The 19,869-nt window shown below is 40.3% G+C and overlaps 1 protein-coding gene across 2 annotated transcripts in view; it reads left to right on the top strand.

Annotated features, from left to right (window-relative positions):
* The first annotated feature begins 402 nt into the window (after window positions 1–402).
* Window positions 403–19,869, top strand: part of nadsyn1 (NAD synthetase 1) — a 36,472-nt gene continuing 17,005 nt past the window's right edge. The window contains exons 1-11 of one of the 2 annotated variants that reach the window (XM_056278846.1): window positions 403–469; window positions 9,976–10,036; window positions 10,630–10,746; window positions 10,879–10,932; window positions 11,652–11,741; window positions 13,191–13,242; window positions 14,122–14,210; window positions 15,020–15,137; window positions 15,456–15,587; window positions 16,410–16,481; window positions 18,553–18,674. In XM_056278846.1, coding sequence (XP_056134821.1) covers window positions 10,745–10,746; window positions 10,879–10,932; window positions 11,652–11,741; window positions 13,191–13,242; window positions 14,122–14,210; window positions 15,020–15,137; window positions 15,456–15,587; window positions 16,410–16,481; window positions 18,553–18,674 — 731 coding nt within the window. In that variant the 5' untranslated portion in view covers window positions 403–469; window positions 9,976–10,036; window positions 10,630–10,744. Of the gene's footprint in view, window positions 470–8,740; window positions 8,946–9,975; window positions 10,037–10,629; window positions 10,747–10,878; window positions 10,933–11,651; window positions 11,742–13,190; window positions 13,243–14,121; window positions 14,211–15,019; window positions 15,138–15,455; window positions 15,588–16,409; window positions 16,482–18,552; window positions 18,675–19,869 lie in introns of those variants that run through there. The other variant, XM_056278845.1, reaches the window with a different exon arrangement.

The following is a 19,869-nucleotide window of genomic DNA, read 5'->3' as shown; positions in this document are numbered from 1 at the left end:
CTAGTTTCTAAATATTTTGAGAGTTTAAAGTATCAATCTTGACCTGAGCGTTTTTTAAAAATACCGACTATTTGAGTCTGGAAATTACTAGATTTATTCAAATATTTGTATAAAGGTTATCATAAATCAATAATTTGGTGGGAGTGTAACTGTCTCAGAGATAGTTATATTGAGTTCATTCAGCCGTTAAAAAAAACGATTAAAATGTAACAAATACGTGGTTAAAAGGGGTAACATTGATAAAAATGTATTTGAAATATAACACGGTAAAAATTGTTTAGTTAAAAAATGTGCCCTTTACGCAAGATTTATTTGACGTTAGAGTGTAACGGGTCACATGACCAGAGTGTCGTTAAGAGCATAGCCGTTGCATTATGGGTCAGAACCAACATAGGTGCAGAGGAAAGACGTCTCCGTATACAGCCCCCAAAATAACTTTATTCTACACGTGGTTCAAGAGGCGCACACGGTAATTGTCCTTCATTTGTTTTATATTTGTGTATAATGTTTGTTGATGTGGCTTTACATGGACAGTGTGATGTGTTTTCAGCAATTTTACTTGATTTCATTGCATTTCTGTTGTGCTAACGTTTGGGCCTGTTGATCAACGGACACTAGCTTGAGAGACTAAACGGAATGAGAGATGTATTTTTCAAACTTTGTCTTTTATTTTCTTGCAGTTTTCACGGTGTCTGCTGACGATAGAGAGAGAGCGATATAAAATAAATCTTCAAAAGATATCTGTATGATGCGTGGCCGTTATTTCATTGGACCAGTGTAGCTATATGGGGAATGAATGCTTCATATCCTTAGTCACTAAAACTATATATAAGTTGAGAATCACGAGTTGGACCCTCACAAACAAACAAACAAACAAACAGAAAAAACAAAGCAAACAAAACAAAAAAATGTAAATGCAAAAGAGGAAAAGAGGGACACGCCTCTGCTCACCAAGTCTACTTTTCCATAGATATTTTTTGCTGCTCTTGACTGATTCAAGCAGTCTTTTGTCCTTTTGTGCAGCCAGAGAAAAGTCCTTACGTGACAAGTCACAGTTCACAGATATATTTTGAAGTTCATTTTTGATCAGCTCTGTGCTGCATCTGTTTCTTGAGTCTGACCATTTAATGGTCATCAGGGAGAAAAATCCTCTCTACAGAGGCATTTGAGCCTGGCACACTGAGGACAAATGAGACAATCCTGAATATGTTGATCTCAAGTTGGCTTTCCCTATGTTTTGGAAAACTGCCACCCACTTCTCATTGGTTGATTTTGTGGTATCCTGTCTGGCTTTCTGTATTTCCTCCCTGCGAGCACAAAGCTCTTCATAGAGAGTTGGTCCTGACTGTCATTTTGAGGGCAGCCACCACCTGCTCCAGGTTAGTGAAGGAGAGCTCCTCATGTACGCCGATCGGTTTCAGTTTCATCATTACATTTTCTGATGAGAAATCAAACCACTTGTCAATGTATGCAATGACAGGGTCACAGAACTTCAGAAAGTCCTTTTGCTGCTTTGATCTTTGTTCTGACACTTGTTTGTCCATCAGCTGCTTGGTCTGGTAACCAAAAAAATCTGTCTTGTTTCCGCTGAAGCATCTTCGCTTTGGATTTTCCCATCTCCTCGTAAACATCTGTGATGCAGAGCGTTGTTTCCTCCAGCTTTCTAACAAGTGTGTCAAAAACATACCCCACGTACTGGAAAAAGCACAGATAAATCTCAGCAGCTCCGGTTTTTTCTTCGTCCTCAAGAATCCTCTTCAGTGCCACAGGATAGGTGTCCCCAAGGGACCTGAAGTATGAGGTGAGAGCTGGCCAGCTCTGCAGGTGACGATCAACAGCTGGATGAAGAGACAGCCATCGCGTGCAAACATGACGCAGAATTTCACGCCACTCAATGTCAACAAAGGCACACAAAAAATACGCAGTTCCTCTCTTCTGGAGGCAGATACTGAGAAGTGGCAGTAGAACTTTAAAACGAGTGACTCAATATCCACTGACAGCTGATCACAGACATGCTTGCAGGTGTTATGAGCTATGTGAGCCGGTTAATTAGCTTTCAGAATGCGACTGTTGGCACTGCTCAATAAGGGGTAAACTAAGTGGTGTTTTCCAAAGTTGACATTGGCATTATCTGTTGCGTAGGCTGTGATGTGTTTAATATCCAGTTCATACTTTTCCAGACAGTTCGTCAGAGCTTGATGTATACCGTTTGCAGTTTCGTCACTGTCTTAATAAAAGTCAAGTAACTTGCACTACACTCAATCAGACAGAAACATATCTCACGCACACTGGAAATATTTTTCCATTTCCCTCTTTTGAGGCATTGGTGGCAACCGAGTTAAACACAGGCTCACCTTCAGTCGGGGACAGATTATCCAGAATATCCTGCACAGTCTTTGGTCCTAAAACATTTATTGTGATCATCTCAGCTTTCGTTCTTCTCAAGTGTATCTTCTTCACAGCATTTGAGTCGTGAAACAACGCACCGTTGAGCCTAACAAGACAGTCGGTGCTGTTGTAGCTGAGTCCATGTTTAACAGTATGATACACGTACGAGGCTTCACTCGCCGCAATTTTGGCATTTTCCACAGTAGATGCCACGAACACGAGGAATGCATCGATATTGCTTGCACTTCCTGTGCATTCTGTGGAAGCATGTTGAATCAGGTTATTCTCACCTCCATGGCCAACTAAAAATTCCCTGCGACATAAAGTACAGAAGGTTTTCGTTGAGTCACTGCTACGGGTTTAACCCACGTCTTTTTTACTTCCCATTGTTTATTGTAGCTGCACATTCTTTTCTTTTTGCATGTTTGTTCATATTTGCAGGGCAATCCATATTTCTACACGCCAAACCGACTGACCAGCACTAGACATTGCTGAAACTTTTTCTGTTTTTGAAGGAATTGGCGCATTTACTGTACATGTACAACTGATTTGCGTGAGGGGGGGCTGTGTGATTGGATGATGACAGGCGATCGTTCTCACCCGCCGTGATCAGCACTGCTGTGAGAGTGCCCTCTAGTGGTTAGAGTAGAGTAGCAGTCAATAAACGGGACAAGGGAAGTCGCGTATGGGACAAATCCTCCATCCATCCATTATCCGAACCGCTTATCCTGCTTTCAGGGTCGCGGGCATGCTGGAGCCTATCCCAGCAGTCATTGGGCGGCAGGCGGAGAGAGACCCTGGACTGGCAGCGAGGCCATCACACAGGGCCGACATACACACACGGGACATCCCGGCTAATACGGGACAGTTGGCCACCCTGGGTTGACAGCCCATGGTATTGTCAGTGTTCTTCCCCGGGTACTTCTGGGAACGTACAGTCGAGGCTTACATTATATAGATAATGTTGGAAAATTAGTGAAATATGTAATTTTGATTTTTGATTTTGATATACATGATGTATGATTTTTATATAAGACAATTGGCGGTCATTTCTGACAAGAGCAGGTACTTTGATTTACTACCTTTAGACAACTTAAAGTTATGTTTTGCAGTTTTGTTTTAGCTTTTTTTTTTAATGAGGATTCGATGTGTTTAATAGCTAGTGATTTTTTTTCTGTGTGTGCAGTGTTGTTTAGCTAGCTAGCTAGTAACTTTAGCTAGCTAGCTAGCTACTTTGCATGTTCTCCCCGTGTCTGTGTGGGTTTCCTCCGGGTGCTCCGGTTACCTCCCACAGTCCAAAGACATGTAGGTCAGGCGACTCTGCCATACTAAATTGTCCCTAGGTGTGTGTGTGTGCGTGTGTGTGTGGCGGGGGGGGGGGGGGGGCTGTGATGGCCTTGCAGCCTGTCCGGGGTATCTCCCCGCCTGCCGCCCAATGCCTGCTGGGATAGGCTCCAGCATCCCCGTGACCCTGGGTATCATAAGCAGTTTGGATAATGGAATGGAATGGAATTAGCTAGCTATTGCATAATAAAAACAGATACATGTAACGGATGTGGATAGGGCACAGAAGGAGGCAACTCTCAACGGCTGTTTATCAGCATTTATTGGCCTTGTGGAAGATAAACACAACACATTTTTGGCATCTCTTCTGCACCTCTGCTTCTCAATGCAAAATGGCACTGTGAGGAGGACGGGTGCTACGGAAACTCAGGAGGTACAAAAGGAGTGACGTGAAATAACATAATTTCTGCAGGGACTATTAATAACCCATCCATCCATTCATCAATTATCCAAACCGTTTATCCTGCTCTCAGGGTCGTGGGGATGCTGGAGCCTATCCCAGCAGTCATTGGACGGCGGCCGGGGAGACACCCTGGACAGGCTGCCATCACAGCATATATATATATATATATATATATATATATATATATATATATATATATATATATATATATATATATAAACACAGATATAGGGAATCTTTTTTTTAATGAATAGCAGTTATGCATTAAAACGTTTTTTTCCCTCTATCTGTGTTGATATTCCGCTCCTCATTAGTTGAGCACTTATAACACCATTGATGGTTTCGGAAAAAAACGCTATATATATATATATATATATATGTGTGTGTGTGTGTGTGTGTGTGTGTGTGTGTGTGTGTGTGTGTGTGTGTGTGTGTGTGTGTGTGTATACATATATAATATATTTCTTTCTTTCTTTCTGAACGAAATCAGTGTTCCACTAACGTGCACAGAATTTGTAGCACCAAAAGATAACATAGATAAGCAACACGGTCAGTTTTATTGCTTTTCAGCAAAGTTGTCAATGATATTTATTTTGAAATTAAGAAAATCCTTAGACATAATACAGTAACAGATTCAGAGGTGGAATTATTGAGAATAACTGATGTTTGTGTTGAACTGATGAATGATGTATAACATTTGATGGATGTTCACTCACATATGATTAGATTTATGGCTTTTCATACATGACCATGGAATGCCTGAACTGAATGTGCTGATATGAAACACAGAATGTCCTCATTAGATCTAGCTGAAACCTAATCTAAGCTTTAATATTAAGGGGTGACATTCAACCAGACAAAATGGGGGAGAAAATCAAGATATGACGATGTGTTGCATTCATAAAAAGATGTATACTCATCTGTATGAGATAACCACCAGTAGGTCTCACCTTATCTGCTTATTCTGCACTGGGCTACTTGCACACTAATGGTATTAGCAGTACTTTTGTTTTGGGCTTATAACAAGGCCTATAACATAGTAATTGCCTATTGTGTTTGACAGAGTGCACATCTAACATGCTTTAATAGTGTTGTTATTTGGCTATGAGACTTGCATTGTTGAAGTATTACCTTCACTTCTTTTCTTTTTTTTAACGAAAGCGGTGGATGAATATTCAGGGGTAAATTTGAGGAGGGAGGGGGTGCAAGGCGATGCCACCCTGCCTTGTTAAATAAATAGACAAAATCTAACCATTTGCAAAACTCCCATCTTCCCCTTCCATACTCTTTGTGTTGATGGTGTGCTGTGTTTTAACTTAATCAAGGAACCTTTGTCCATATAAAGAAATCTAATTTTGATATTTAATTTCTATCCACGATAGAAATTTGCATACCCTGGACATGGTTTTTTTCTTTTTCTTCTGAGCTCTCAAATAGTTTTTAAATACACTTGATGTGAGAGCAAATAGCATGGTTGTGAATATCTATCTGTATATGATATATATATATATATTTAAGGGGGGGATTGTGTTATTTGTAAGCCCCCTCCCCATCCACCCACCACCAGGATGGTTGTCCCCACCAGACCCCACCTCATAGGGTTCGATTGATAAGCAGTTTGGTATTTTCCTAGTAAGAATATAATAGTGACTAGTACTTTTAAATTAGGTACTAGTAGCTAAAATAAAAGAACTAGTGATTATGTATGTCTCTAGTAAAAGATAAAATTGATTAGAACTAGTATCTAATTTTTAGCAACTTCTGACTTTACACTGTCACTAGTCGTTGCTGTAAACCAGGGGTGCCCACTACGTCGATCGCGATCGACCAGTAGATCGCGAAGGCAGTGCTGGTAGATCTCCATGACATTCCAAAAAACTTTTTTTTTTCTTCAAGACGTTAGTCTATCATCTGTCCTCCATTTGGCATTTGCCTTTTGATTGACGTAAAGGACAGCCAGTCTGCTGTTGCCTAAAACCAAAGATTCTAGAGCGGAACCTAAAACTTTGTTACATTAGGTTACCATAACAACCAGAGCCCTTCTCTGACATACCATGAAGTTCACATGCCCGCAACGTGAGCGAATGCAGAACTGCATCGAGCTAGCTAGTTCAACTCTCTAAAAAAAACTCTACTAAAAAGTAAAACAAAACAAAAATGAGTGGGGGAGCCGGACCTAGCAAGAAACAAAAAACGTACCCTTTCCATGTGGAATGGGAGGAGGACTTTTTTTTCACCATGTCTTATTCCAAATGCGTTTGTCTCATCTGTCAGTCTAGCATTGCTATCCCAAAGAAAGGAAATGTGGAGAGGCACTTTCGAACTGTTCATAAAAACTACGACAATGACTTCCCTCCGAAAAGCGAGCTGAGAAAGAGAAAGGTGAGGGAACTAAAATCGCAGTTAATCGCCCAGCAGTCACTTTTCACGCAGCCGAATTCAAAGGCAAAGGTAGCCACCGAAGCATCTTTACGGGTGAGTCACTCCATCATTAAGCATAAGAAGGCCTTCCAAGATGGAGAGATGATGAAAGAGGCCTCCCTTGAGGCAGCAGATTCGTTGTTTCGGGACTTTAAAAACAAATCAGAAATAATATCTTCAATCAAAGCTCTCCAGTTATCAAGAGATTCCGTCACAAGGCGCTGTGAAGTGATGGGCGATGATTTGACACAGCAGCTTTGGAGGGACATCGTGGACAGCGAGTGTTTCTCACTACAATTGGACGAGTCTACGGACATAAGTGATACGGCCCAATTGTGCATTTTCATTCGGGTGGTGTTTCAAGATATGACCGCAAAAGAGGAGCTGTTAACAATACTACCCATGAAGGAACACACGCGGGGAGAGGACATTTTTCAGATCTTCAAAAACTTTGTGGATAAAATCCAGCTCCCAGTGTGTAAACTGGTGTCAATCGCCACGGACGGTGCACCTGCTATGGTGGGCCGCTCGAATGGATTTATTGCCAAGTGCAGGGAGGACGATGCTTTCCCGGACTTCCTTAATTACCATTGCATAATACACCAACAAGCATTATGCGCAAAAATGCTAAACATGAAAGAGATCATGGATGTGGCAACCAAACCCGCCTGTTCTATTCGAGCGAGGTCTCTTCAAAGACGGTTGTTTGGTACACATTTGGAAGAGGCCGACTGTAACTACTCTGACCTCTTGCTACACACTGACGTGAGATGGCTTAGTAGAGGGAGATTCTTGCAGAGATTTCGAGAGCTCTGTCCGGAGATTAAGGAGTTTCTCCTTATCACTAAACATGCGGAACACAAGCAACTTAATGACAATCGGTGGCTGCTAGACTTGGCGTTTTTAACTGATTTAACCAACATGTTGAACGAGCTTAATTTAGAGCTGCAAGGAAAAGACAACAGCGTGGTAAACATGATCAGCTCAGTTAATGCTTTCAAACGGAAAATGCAACTTCTGTCCTCAAAGTTGCAGCGCCGTGATTTGGGAAACTTGCAAAACCTTGCAGCAGAGCTGGAGAAGCAAGGGAGGGCGTGTGCGCAACTTGACAGTGCACACTACACAGAGCAGATTGAAAATGTCCGGTCAGACTTTGACAAATGGTTTCAAGACTTTGCTTTGCTTGAGCCAATCGCTACATTTATGTGCTACCCATTTGGGGAAGATACCGAGGTGGATTCCCTCGCCTCAAAAATGGCAACACTGTTTCACCTGAACTCGTCTGCAGTGGAGGATGAGATGCTGACAGTACAGGCTGACATTCAGCTTAAGTCCAGGGCGCATGGAGAGTTTTGGAACTTACTTACAGAGAACAAGTACCCAAACATGAGGAAATGTGCAACCTCCTTGACGGCATTATTCGGCTCTACTTATTTGTGTGAGTCAGCCTTTTCTCACATGAAGATTATCAAGTCCAAATACCGTTCCACCATGACAGATGATCATTTGGAGGCCTGCTTGAGGCTGGCTACCAGCTGCTACTGTCCGAACTATGCAACCCTGTCTGACTCCCTCCAGTGCAGGTCATCCTCAGAGCAGAGAGGTAGAGATCACAAATCTATTTACCACAGCTGTAAAGGTTCTTGCAGTGATGCAATTTCAACATAGTGTTAGTAGCAAATGCTTGGTATGATTATTGCCTGTGTAAGGTTCAATATAAATGCAAATCCATTGCAATACTGTATATGTAACACAACATGTATTTAAATACACACACTGCATATAAATGTTCATATATATGTAAAACATGTATTGAGTATTTTTATTATTATTTTTAATATGAGTAGATCATTTTGACCTGGTCATTTTAAAAGTAGCTCACGAGTCAAAAAATTGTGGGCACCCCTGCTGTAAACAGTGACAGAATAGCGACTAGTGTTTAAAAAATAAGTACTAGTGTCTAATTTTTAGTGACAAGAGCCTTTAAAATAAACGGCCCGCCATACCCCAAAGACCACTGTGATTATCCCCTCAAAAATCTGGTTCAACAGTACGGCTACTGCAGTACCGAAAGCAACCACTAGAATGCACTTGTTTAGCCAATGGAAGCGCCGACAACGACAAGCCGGGGTCTGTCTCTTTAATGCACAAGAGGGGAGGCGCTCTGACGATTGTGGCCCGGAACCGAAAGCGCGTTTGACAAGCTCGTTGTTACTGCTTTAGCGAAAAGAAAGTCACGTTTGTATTTGCACGTCCCCTTTTTTTTTTTTTACCACCTTCCGATAGCTGCTAATCACCAAAGAAATGGGACGGAAAGTTACCCTGGCTACTTGCTCGTTGAATCAATGGGCTTTAGATTTTGACGGGAACTTGGGGAGAATACTCAAGAGTAAGTCGGCATTGCTATAAAAAAAACCCGATAGTACTGTTGAAACATTCAGACTATTTGGCCAAGTATGCGGGCCTGACAGCCGGCGAGTTTGTAGATTGTTTGCAGTCAGTGCTGAGCTGCTGGACTTATAGGAGTTGTCGGCAAACTGACTTCAGCCAATTCAATTTGTTCAATTCCTCGGGGTGGTTCTTAGACCGGTCCGCAGATCACATAATACTACTGTTTCCCCCTCTTCCCATTCTACCATAGTCAGCCACCTTTACCTGTAGTTACAGTTTGGAAGGTTTTGGACCTGACACAACCGGCGAATGGAATTAACCACCTGTACAATGGAAGAGCCGCTGTATTGATGGTACCTGAGGACTGGATTGAGAATCAGTGTAACCTACTATCAGGAAAGCTGATAAATGATTATATGTCGTGTTCATTTGATATTCTACACATATTATTGAGCAACAGGAATGCAGTTGGATACATTTATAGATTGTATTTTTTTAATAAAGAATAAAGAGACCTCTAAGATTGAAGTGATCTTTTGACGACCTCCGGAAAGTTTACGTGCTTATTAACGGAAGGGAAAAATGTTTCCATCGTGCAAGAACACAATGCAAAACCAGGCGCGCGCGCACACACACACACACACACTTTACGTTATTTTCTTTATCTACGTCTGCACTTAGGGTTGTCTTGCAAGATTATTCCTGTATCCTAGTTTTATTGAAATGTATTTGTCAGCTATTTGCTACTAGAAATTAATTTCTAAACAACGATAATGGTAGTAGCAATAATCAATAATGCAAGTTATGATGATAATAATATTGTATAGAACTCGAGGATTACATAAATTGCTTATTTTCTAAATGCTAATTAACAAGTAAAATTACAAAGGATCAAATAAATGGGATTAAGACCGAATAAAGAAAAAGACAAATGATATAAAAGTCTGTAGAATAAACCTAGCTTTTAAGAAGTGATAGAAAAAAATATCTGCAAACACTGATCATCAAAAGTTCTTTCTTTCTTCTAGGCATTGAGATTGCTAAATCCCATGGAGCTAAGTACAGACTTGGACCAGAGCTGGAGATATGGTATGACTGAGCAAATAGAAAATAGTTGTTGGTTGCTAATTAGCTTGGTTTTACATTATATGTTAATTTGAGGCCATCCAGGTCATGTGCCTTCACACTGTCCTTACTCATTTTGTGGGAAACCTTTGTAAGGCATGATGCCAATGTGTATGATGTCTACTAATGCAAACGTAGGCTGGTACTTGCATAAGAAGAACTTATCATGTCAAATCATCTTGGTGGACCAGTGGGTACTTGTCAGTGTCGAGGGTTCCAGTCAATGACCATTATGGTTTATTGTGGCACAAGGCATCAACGCTGCAGATTTTAGAGATACTCTTCCCAGTGAAGCATACTAGTTCATGGCACTGAGGGGATTGGTTCTCAGTGCAACTTAATGTGCAGAAGAGGGCAGTAAAATTGCCGCAGTCTAGAGTTTCATTCTTTCTGTGGCTCAATGAGTAAAGCAAGGCACAAACTCTTTAAGGATCTGAATTTATTTCCTGTGTAGTTCAATGGTCAGAGGAAGGGACTAACAATGCCAGAGTTGGGGGTTATCACCAATCTCTCTCTCTCTCTCTCTCTCTCTCTCTCTCTCTCTCTCTCTCTCTCAGTGGTTATGGCTGTGCAGACCACTTCTATGAATCAGACACATTGCTGCACAGCTTCCAGGTGCTCAGGAAACTTCTGGAATCTCCTGTTACCCAGAACATCATCTGCGATGTGGGCATGTGAGTCGTACATGTACACATGATAGACCAGTACAAAATCAGTGGTCATATCATTCTTATGTCACGTTTCCAATTCTGTCAGTTTGTCTGTCAATCTGTCTGTCTGTCTGACTGATGGTCTTTGTTTCTCAGGCCTATTATGCATCATAATGTACGCTACAACTGTCGGGTCCTGTTCCTCAACAGGTATGTCCTCATGTCATTCCCAGCATGCATTAGTCTGTTTCCTGGACTAGGTATCTAGGTATGTGGTGCTTGCTTCTCTCTCTCTCTCTCTCTCTCTCTCTCTCTCTCTCTCTAGTATTAAACTCTCTTTAAACGAATAGTTGGGAATTTTGTGAAGTCTCCCTGTTTTATACTCACTGCTCACATACAGTAGTATATGGGTTGGTTTCTTTTTTTGTAGTCATCCCTCATTTTCTTCATACTGTACATTCAACACCAGCTTACCATCTAGAGCTCAATGCAATTAAAGAGGGACAAATCCACAATCCCAGTTTAATGCAAAAAAAAGCACTCCATGGTTCAGCCACAGTTTACATGATCCTACAGCAGTCTGTCATAGTGACATTTGAGTGGTGATTTTTAAAATGCAAAAGAAAAATTGTAGTCGGTTATGGTTGTTTCCTACCATGCTTCTTCCAACACAGATTACAAGCGATTACTGGCAGGAGTTACTACACTGTGGTACAGCAAAGCAAACATGAAAAGGGAATTTAGCAAGAAACTCAACTGTAATTCATTGAGTGCTTCTTCGCACTGAACGAGGATTATGGATTTTTTTTCCTCCATTAATTGCATTGAATTCTAGATGGCAAGCTGGAGCTGCATGTGAGTGGCATTGGAAGGGTATAGTCTCTTCGTATTCAGCCAGTTCATTATGTTCTTTTGCTTTCATTCCAAAGGAAGATATTACTGATTAGGCCTAAAATGCTATTGGCCAACCATGGGATCTACAGGGAGTTTCGCTGGTTCTCACCTTGGAACCAATTAAGGTTGGTTATCACGAAGTTGACCCCAAAAGATATTTTATCCATGATTTGGTGCTGTTTGCCAAAATTGGCCTATCACACATATATGTATTACCATGCTCAATTACTAACGTGTCAGAAAAAACTTGACACAAAAACTTAATTTGCAGCCACTTGTGTTTCGGTTTACATTTGCTCTAGACCTTGAAAAAATAAATTAATCTCTGTATTGTAAATTGTTGTCTTTTTGATCACTGTTTGTCTCTCAGAAAGGTTACCTTAAGAATTTATTTGCCAACATAATATGTTTGCGTAGTAGTCTCTAAGAGACCACTTTAAGGAACTCCTTCTAAGGACATGTTTATCTCAAATGGTCACACAGAATTGCATATTGTTAATTTCCTTACCAAACATTGACTTGAATACAGCAGGCCTAAAGTTCTCTATTAGTCGGACCCTGTTATCAAGCAGTGCTGTAATCCTAGACCTGTTGTGACCAGCCAATTTCACTAAGTAGTCACCCTCTTGGCTGAGGATGTGTTCATTGGTGAGAGCAGTTGTATTGGAAATTATGCTACCTTCAAGTCCTTCTCAGAAATTCCAGCTTACAAGTTTGGAAGTAATAGATATTTTTGAAGAAGAAAGACATTTTTGGACTGTGTTGCACCGAGTTTGTTTTGTAATTTGCTTTGTTCTCTCTGTTTTTGTATGTTTTTGGGAATTTTGGATGTGTGTTTTTGTCTTTTGTGTCGCACTGCTGTGGGCTGGGGGAAACGGAATTTTGTTTCTTTTGCATGTTTCTTTTTCTTCATGCAAGTGCATGAAAGAAATGACAATAAATTGTTCCTGATTCCTGATTTAGCCAAGAGAAGCGCTGAATGATTCCTGCAGTTGGTGGTGTTTGGCTGCATTGAGGGGGTCTGTGCCTTGGTCATGATGCTTGTGTTGTGGGATGAAATAACCTGCTGAACATTTGGCATGCAGCTGTAGCTAATTTTGACTGTGTTCCTGTTGAATATTTTTCTTAATTGATGCTCACTGGGATATTTTTCAAGATAGAGGGCAGATGATTGCTTTCTCATCCACAAAGAAAGCAATCATTCAGTGTTCATTCAATCATTAGTGTTTTCTAGCCCACCATTGGTTGCTGTGTATCATAACGACCTACCCCATTGGTTGTAATATTTCAAACGTTTCCTATCCTCTCATTGCTGTCCACTGTAATTAGGGGCGTGACGTGGGGCAACGTAAGATTTTCTGACTGTTTTTCTTTGTTGTTTAATCACATTGGCAGCTGATGAGTGCGTGACGCATGAAACAAGCTTGTATTGAAACGCATTAAAGTTTTTTTGTCTACATCTATCTTAATATTCCGTTCATTTGTTGAGCAATTTTATCAACACCATTGATGGCGCTCTAGATGTGAAGTATTTTTTCATGTTTTTTTTAAAAAAAATTATTTTACTTCTCTAGGCGAGTAGAAGAATATTTCCTGCCACGGATGATTCAGGAGGTGACAGGACAGGTAAAATCTGTTAATGCAATGATTTATCCAAGTCTCTCTACATAATCATTATCTTCATCCCTAATTGTCAAAACCTCTCCATATCCTGCCTCTGTTAGTTGCTGGTGCTATGTCCACTGAAATGTCTTTGTTAACTCTATTATTACCTAGGTTGTAATCAACACAGTCAGTAAAGCAAATTGACTCTAAGCTAACTTATCTTTCAACATTTGAACAGATGTAAGTGTGCCTTTTATTTGGGCAGTTTCTTTATTGGATTGAAAGTGTGGTCTTCCACAAAGTTTTAAGTCATAGAAGGCACTTAGGAAGATCAGATTTAGGTTTGAGTAAAATATACATAACCCCTCGGTTGCTCAAGATTATCTGAATCTGTTTTAGTTTCCACAACATCTTTTCACCATTTCCCTTTCTTTTAACTTTGTCTTTTTACGGACCTAACATGATCTATTGCAGTGGTATTCAATTATGTGCCGTGGAGGTGCATGTGTATGCAGGTTATCTTTCCAGCCCAATCCTGCACCAGCTGCTTTCACTGATTAACTTAACGACATCCAGACAGGAGGACTAATCAGTGAAATCAGCTGGAGTAGTGTTGGGTTGGAAAAAAAACCTTGCATACACACAGACATCCATAGCACATAACTGAATACCACTGATCTATTGTATGTTGCGTCAACGCTGCGCTACATTGCCCTTAGTGGAGTGATGGAAGAAGGAGACATGATTGCTAAGTGTTAATTGGTGGATCGTTGTGTCCGTCATTTTATAAATGGTCAGTTAATATCATCATCAACAAGACTTTAACTGTTTATTTTCATGCTGAATATTTACAAAGTGAGGGCAAGATTTATAACCGCCCCATGTCTGCATGCACTTCAGGAAACTGTTCCATTTGGTGTCTGTGTCCTGTCCACTAAGGATACCTGCATTGGCAGTGAGATATGCGCTGAACTCTGGAACCCCAGAAGGTAATGATGAATGGATGGATGGATGGATAGCACTGAGATAGTGTGAGCAATAGGATTTTCCATTCCATATGGGAGAAAGACAACCTTTCTTGTCTTCTGCCCAGATTCTTGTCTCAGTTGTTTTTTAATGAGGAAGGAATATTGCAAGGCCCACAACTAATAATCAAATCTTACTTTATTCAGACACAAAGGTATTTTCATATCCATATTAAAGACAACAACAAAGCAATACAACACAGGACAAGAACACAAAAATATAGCTAAAAACAGCAGTTCACAAGTCCACAATGATTAAAAGCTATACAGACATTTGTTCCAATGTTTCCAGAAACAAGAGGAGTACTTTGTGTCACTTTGTGTAGGCTCAGTTAGGAGCATTATAATTACATTCTTAGAATCAATTAATCAACACATAAATTTGTACATGAAATTCGTCAACACAGCATGGATAGTGGGAACATTACTAGTCACAAACATATGACTTGCACTTGTCCATCTTGGAAGCTTGAGCAAGTTTCTGAATGCATCATTATATGCTACCTGCAGCTTTTTCATTTTTGCTTGGCTATAATTGCACCACAAGTGGGCTGTATAGAGTGGAGTACAGTAGGCCCTAAAAAGAGCAGTTTTAACATCATCTGTACACCTATGAAATTTGCGTGCCAGCATATTGGCTTGTGCATATACAGTTTGCAACACTGGCGCTGCACATAACTAATAAATACCACAAACATCAAGACTGCAACTTGTGCTGTTGAGTTATTTGGGGTCATTGTTGACTGATGAGTCTTGTCCTCTCTGTTTCCCAGCCCTCATATAGACATGGGTTTGGATGGGGTTGAAATCTTCACAAACTCTTCTGCTAGCCACCATGAGCTACGCAAAGCTGATTACAGAGTCAACCTGGTCAAATCGGCTACTGTCAAAGTACTGTATACCTACATACATCAATATATTCAAATCAAACACACAAGTAAACACAAATACTATTGTGTATACAGTACACGCACATTTTATATGTATATATATATATATAAATGTATACAAATAAATACACAAGTAACAAGTACACTAACAACAAACAATATGGATGCTTCATAATATTAGCCGTCTTTTACCGTTGCCATGCAGTGTTTTATCAGGCCATATACTCATCTTACTCTGCAGGTTACTCGAAATAAGTAGAAATTTAGAATTCAGCATTCATGAGAGTTGCTATTCACAGGCTTGTTTGTATTTTAACAGAGCGGGGGTATCTACCTGTATGCTAACCAAAAAGGCTGTGATGGTGACCGCCTCTATTATGATGGCTGTACCATGGTTGCCATAAATGGGGATATCGTTGCACATGGGGCACAGTTCTCTCTGAATGATGTGGTATGTACACTGAAATATAAGACACATGTCAACTAGAAGGTGCAAAATACCTTGCAGAATTTAGTGTAACTCCATTTTGGTGTGTGAAACTGTTTTTTCACACTGGACCTAACAATGGCTGCCGTACACTTATGACGGTCTCAAAAAAGCGGTGAAAGTCAGTGTGGATTGCCTGTATGGAACTAGGACTGTTGCTGTAGCAAATCATGATAATCCAAGAGGAAAAAGAATATTGGTAAAAGTAAAGCAAACATAAACCCACAAATGGAGCAATGGGCAGGGTGATATAGACAAAATCAAATATGATATTTATCACCAAATACCTCAGTGTCGACATTTTGACAATATTGTAGAGATGAATATTGTTGCTCTCAAAAATATTAACACAATGACATTTTTTATAAATGCTCATTAGTCATGTGGAAATGATATCCAAACATGTAGAGACAAATAATATAATGGCTAGAACAGTCTAATAAATTCAGAAAACTGCATCTCTTTACTGTAATGCAGCCTTTAAAACCAGAAAAAGACGACACTTATGTCATATCACAATATTATACCCAAAATCCCAGATGATATCTAGTCTCATATCATGATATCGATATAATATCGATTATATTAGATTTAGATTAGATAGATATATTAGATTTGGTACAGAGTATCCATATCTGTCAATAAGTATTATTGGCTGTGTGCCCATTTACTTGACTGTCTGTTAAATGCTGGCACAATGCCTTTCTGACAAAATTTATGCAAAGACATTGTAACCATTTGTAAGTTAAACTTGATTGTGTTTGTTTCTGTATTTCTGTGTTACAGGAAGTTGTGACGGCCACCCTTGACCTGGAGGATGTACGTAGCTTCAGGGGAGAAATTTGCCACCCACACATGGTGAGACATAACTATAAATCTGCGGCAAATGCCTAGGTCATGCCTACACAACAGTTAGCTTGATGTTTTGGTAGGATCCACGTATCAACATTCATAACTAAGTTTTGGACTAATTCCACACTCACTCAGCAGATGTGGTATATGAAAGTGGATAAAGGAGTCTTGCTTCAGAAGCACTGTTGTGGCAACGATGATGATTTCAAAGGTGTTTTTGTCTTCTCACACCAATCTAGAATGAGATTTGTGTGTGTGTGTGTGTGTGTGTGTGTGTGTGTGTGTGCATGCGCGCAAACATGCACATTTGCAGTTTACATATTCTCTCACATGCGTGCCAGTGTGTATCTAGGTGTTTACATTTGAGTGTGGCTACCAACTGCTGCTCTTCATCTGTTGACCCTGACTGGAAATAGCATGTCTGACATTCAACTCGTACGTGTCACGGCCTGGCTAGCAAGGTTTTTATACAGGAGGTTGGCTATGGGCCATATGCTCATGACAAGGTTGCCCTTGTGTGTCATTAAGAGTTCCCTGTCGTTCCATCTTGTTAATGTTTTGGATAAGAAATCTTTCGCTTCTGTTTTAGTGTTTTCACAGATATGTAACATGACTGAAGTCTGAAACATGGTCATGTTTAACAGTCTTACACAATCATGTCTTTTAAACTTAGTGCGGCAGTTACATTTCACCATACTAAGTGTCATGTGACCTCACATATCATGTGATTGGGATTCGCTCTGAGACAATTTATCTTAAACTTGGTTTGCAAAAGTTTGTGAATTTTTTGTAATTTTTATTGCAGGCTGCAATTGTTGGTTCTTTAACAACTTATGCTGGATTGATGAATATAGAAGAATCTGCTATTAAGTGTATGATTAAATAGATACTAACCATGGAAAAAGAAAACCTTTTGAACAAGAATGGAAGGCTGGATGCTTTTGTACTAAATGGGAAACAGTAGTTAGTGGTAAGCATATGTTGGAATGATGGGGAAGATGGGCGTTTCTTTTTTTTTCTTTTCCCCCTTTTTCTCCCCAATTGTGCCCGTTCAAATACCCCACTCTTCTGAGCCATCCCAGTCGCTGCTCCACCCCCTCTGCCGATCCGGGGAGGGCTGCAGACTACACACGCGGAGTCGCCAGCCGCTTCTGTTCTCCTGACAGTGAGGAGTTTCGCCAGGGGGATGTAGTGCGTAGGAGGATCACGCTATTCCCCCGTTACCCCTTCCTCCTGAACAGGCATCCTGACCGACCAGAGGAGGCGCTAGTGCAGTGACCAGGACACATACCCACATCCGGCTTCCCACCCGCAGACACAGCCAACTGTGTCTGTAGGGATGCCTGACCAAGTCGGAGGTAACACGGGGATTTGAACTGGCGATCAGAATAGACCGCTACGCTACCCAGATGCCCAAATGGGCGTTCCTTTTACTGGGTATTTCTTTGTCCTCTGCAGCCAGACCAACATGGGCTCTGAAGGGTCAAAGGGTAATTATGTTGCTTCTCGATTGTAGTCTTGCTCCGCTTGACTATAGGTTCAGTAATGAAATATCATTTGAGGGTACACATGCAGATGTTTTCTGCCAATTCCCAAGGGGAAAAAAACAGTGCAGAAAACATTTCTCTGCTTCCTGTTGTATCCATAGGATGAAGTTTATACATATGTAGATGTGGATCTGTGACTCACTGTACATGTTTTGCAGTTGTGTGATACAACCCCTGAAATTTTTGAGTATGAATTTACAACTACAGATTTTTTTGTTGTTTAAATGTTTAATCACATGAATGTTTTATTTTACATTGCAAAACTTTTCACATTTATTTATCTTTGAACATGCAAATAATGTTGGCAAACTATTTTGTGTACATTAAGGTGTAAGTATTGAAGCAGATAGTCTAAGTGACCGAAGTCTTTGTCAAGGTGAACTTGCCTCATCCTCGGATATCCAGATAATCACAATGTCCTGTTAAGAGTTTCTCTTTGCATCTCCTACCTTTGTCTCTGTCTCTTTTCTCTCTTTCCTATCTTCCTATCTTCTCCCCTGACCTCATCTTTTTCTCCTCTCACTCTCTAGGAATGTGAGCCCAAGCCATGCCACAGGGTCAAAGTTGACTTCGGTTTGTCCAGTGGGGATATCTACCTCCCTAGCCATGAGCCAATTATGTGGCAGTTCCACACACCAGAGGAAGAGATCAGGTACAACCTCACACTCATTCATTTTCTAAATCCCATTAGGTATTTTCAAGGTCAAGAACTGGCAACTGGCAAAAACGTTAATGCCTAAAATGTGATTGTGAACTTAAAATAGATTTGATATTCTTTGAAAACATATGTCCATGTCTGTGTCAGATGAACTGAAAGGTCACAGAGACAGGACCAAGGATTATTTTGGAGGCAATTTTGTGTCATTACACTGCATACAGTTAGAAGTGACAGGGAAAGTGGAGAGGGGCCGGTCCTAACATGCAACAGAAGGAGTCGCAATCAAAAAGGTATGGGTTTTAGCTCACTCAGCCTATTTTGGCACCAAATCTTTCCAGTAGTACACTGCTATTGTTCTATTTGTTAAAGATAGTGTTCCAGTATAGTATTGATTAAAAGTGGACCTCTCAGTACTACACATCAGTGATTATTCTATATTAGGTGCCAGTGAGGCATGGTCTCACCAGCGGGTGGTACTGTGGTGCAAAATACTTGGTGACATCTAAGAATATGGCACAGTATTATCAGATTAAACAGCAATTTATGGCAAAATCCGTATGTACATAATAAACTCAACTGTCCAGATCATAATTATGTTGTTGTTGTTCAGAATAATTTTCTTTGAAAATACAACCTTACATCAAGCATAGTTGGAGACAGAGCAGAAGAGCTCTATTGGACGTGATCGAATGGAGGAAATAACAGTGAGCCACGGGACTGGAATGAGATGCTCACTGTTGGACTCTATGTCCTGTCATCAATCTTAGTATCTGATTGACAGATCATAACCTGTCAATCAACTGCTGTGATAAATGAGAATCGTCTAGTGAGACAGATAGTGCAGCTAATGTTTTGACAGTCATCATGATGGATCATGAAGATTATTAAAGTACAATATGATTTGGCACTTTACCCCTTGAACAAAAATTGGATTGACCCGATGACTTAGTCTTCTTTCAAGAAGGAAAACAAAAAAATGGTAATTCAACTGCCAGTAGACAGGGTTAAAAAGTAAATATGACCTCTTTTTTTGGACATAGTGTATGTACAAAGACTTGGTGTCTTTGTCAATTTGATAAAGTTGAAACACATCAGTGCTTTCCGGATTTAAATAGAGTTTTTTTTAATCAGTTTTCTCTTTGGGAGTATAATCTTCAATCAGTGAAATTTTTTAATCAAATACTTGGAA

The sequence above is a fragment of the Lampris incognitus genome, chromosome 4, assembly GCF_029633865.1.
Source record: "Lampris incognitus isolate fLamInc1 chromosome 4, fLamInc1.hap2, whole genome shotgun sequence".
Classification (NCBI taxonomy): Eukaryota; Metazoa; Chordata; class Actinopteri; order Lampriformes; family Lampridae; genus Lampris; species Lampris incognitus.
Note: the sequence above shows the minus strand (reverse complement) of the source record. Positions and strands in the feature narration are given on the sequence as shown.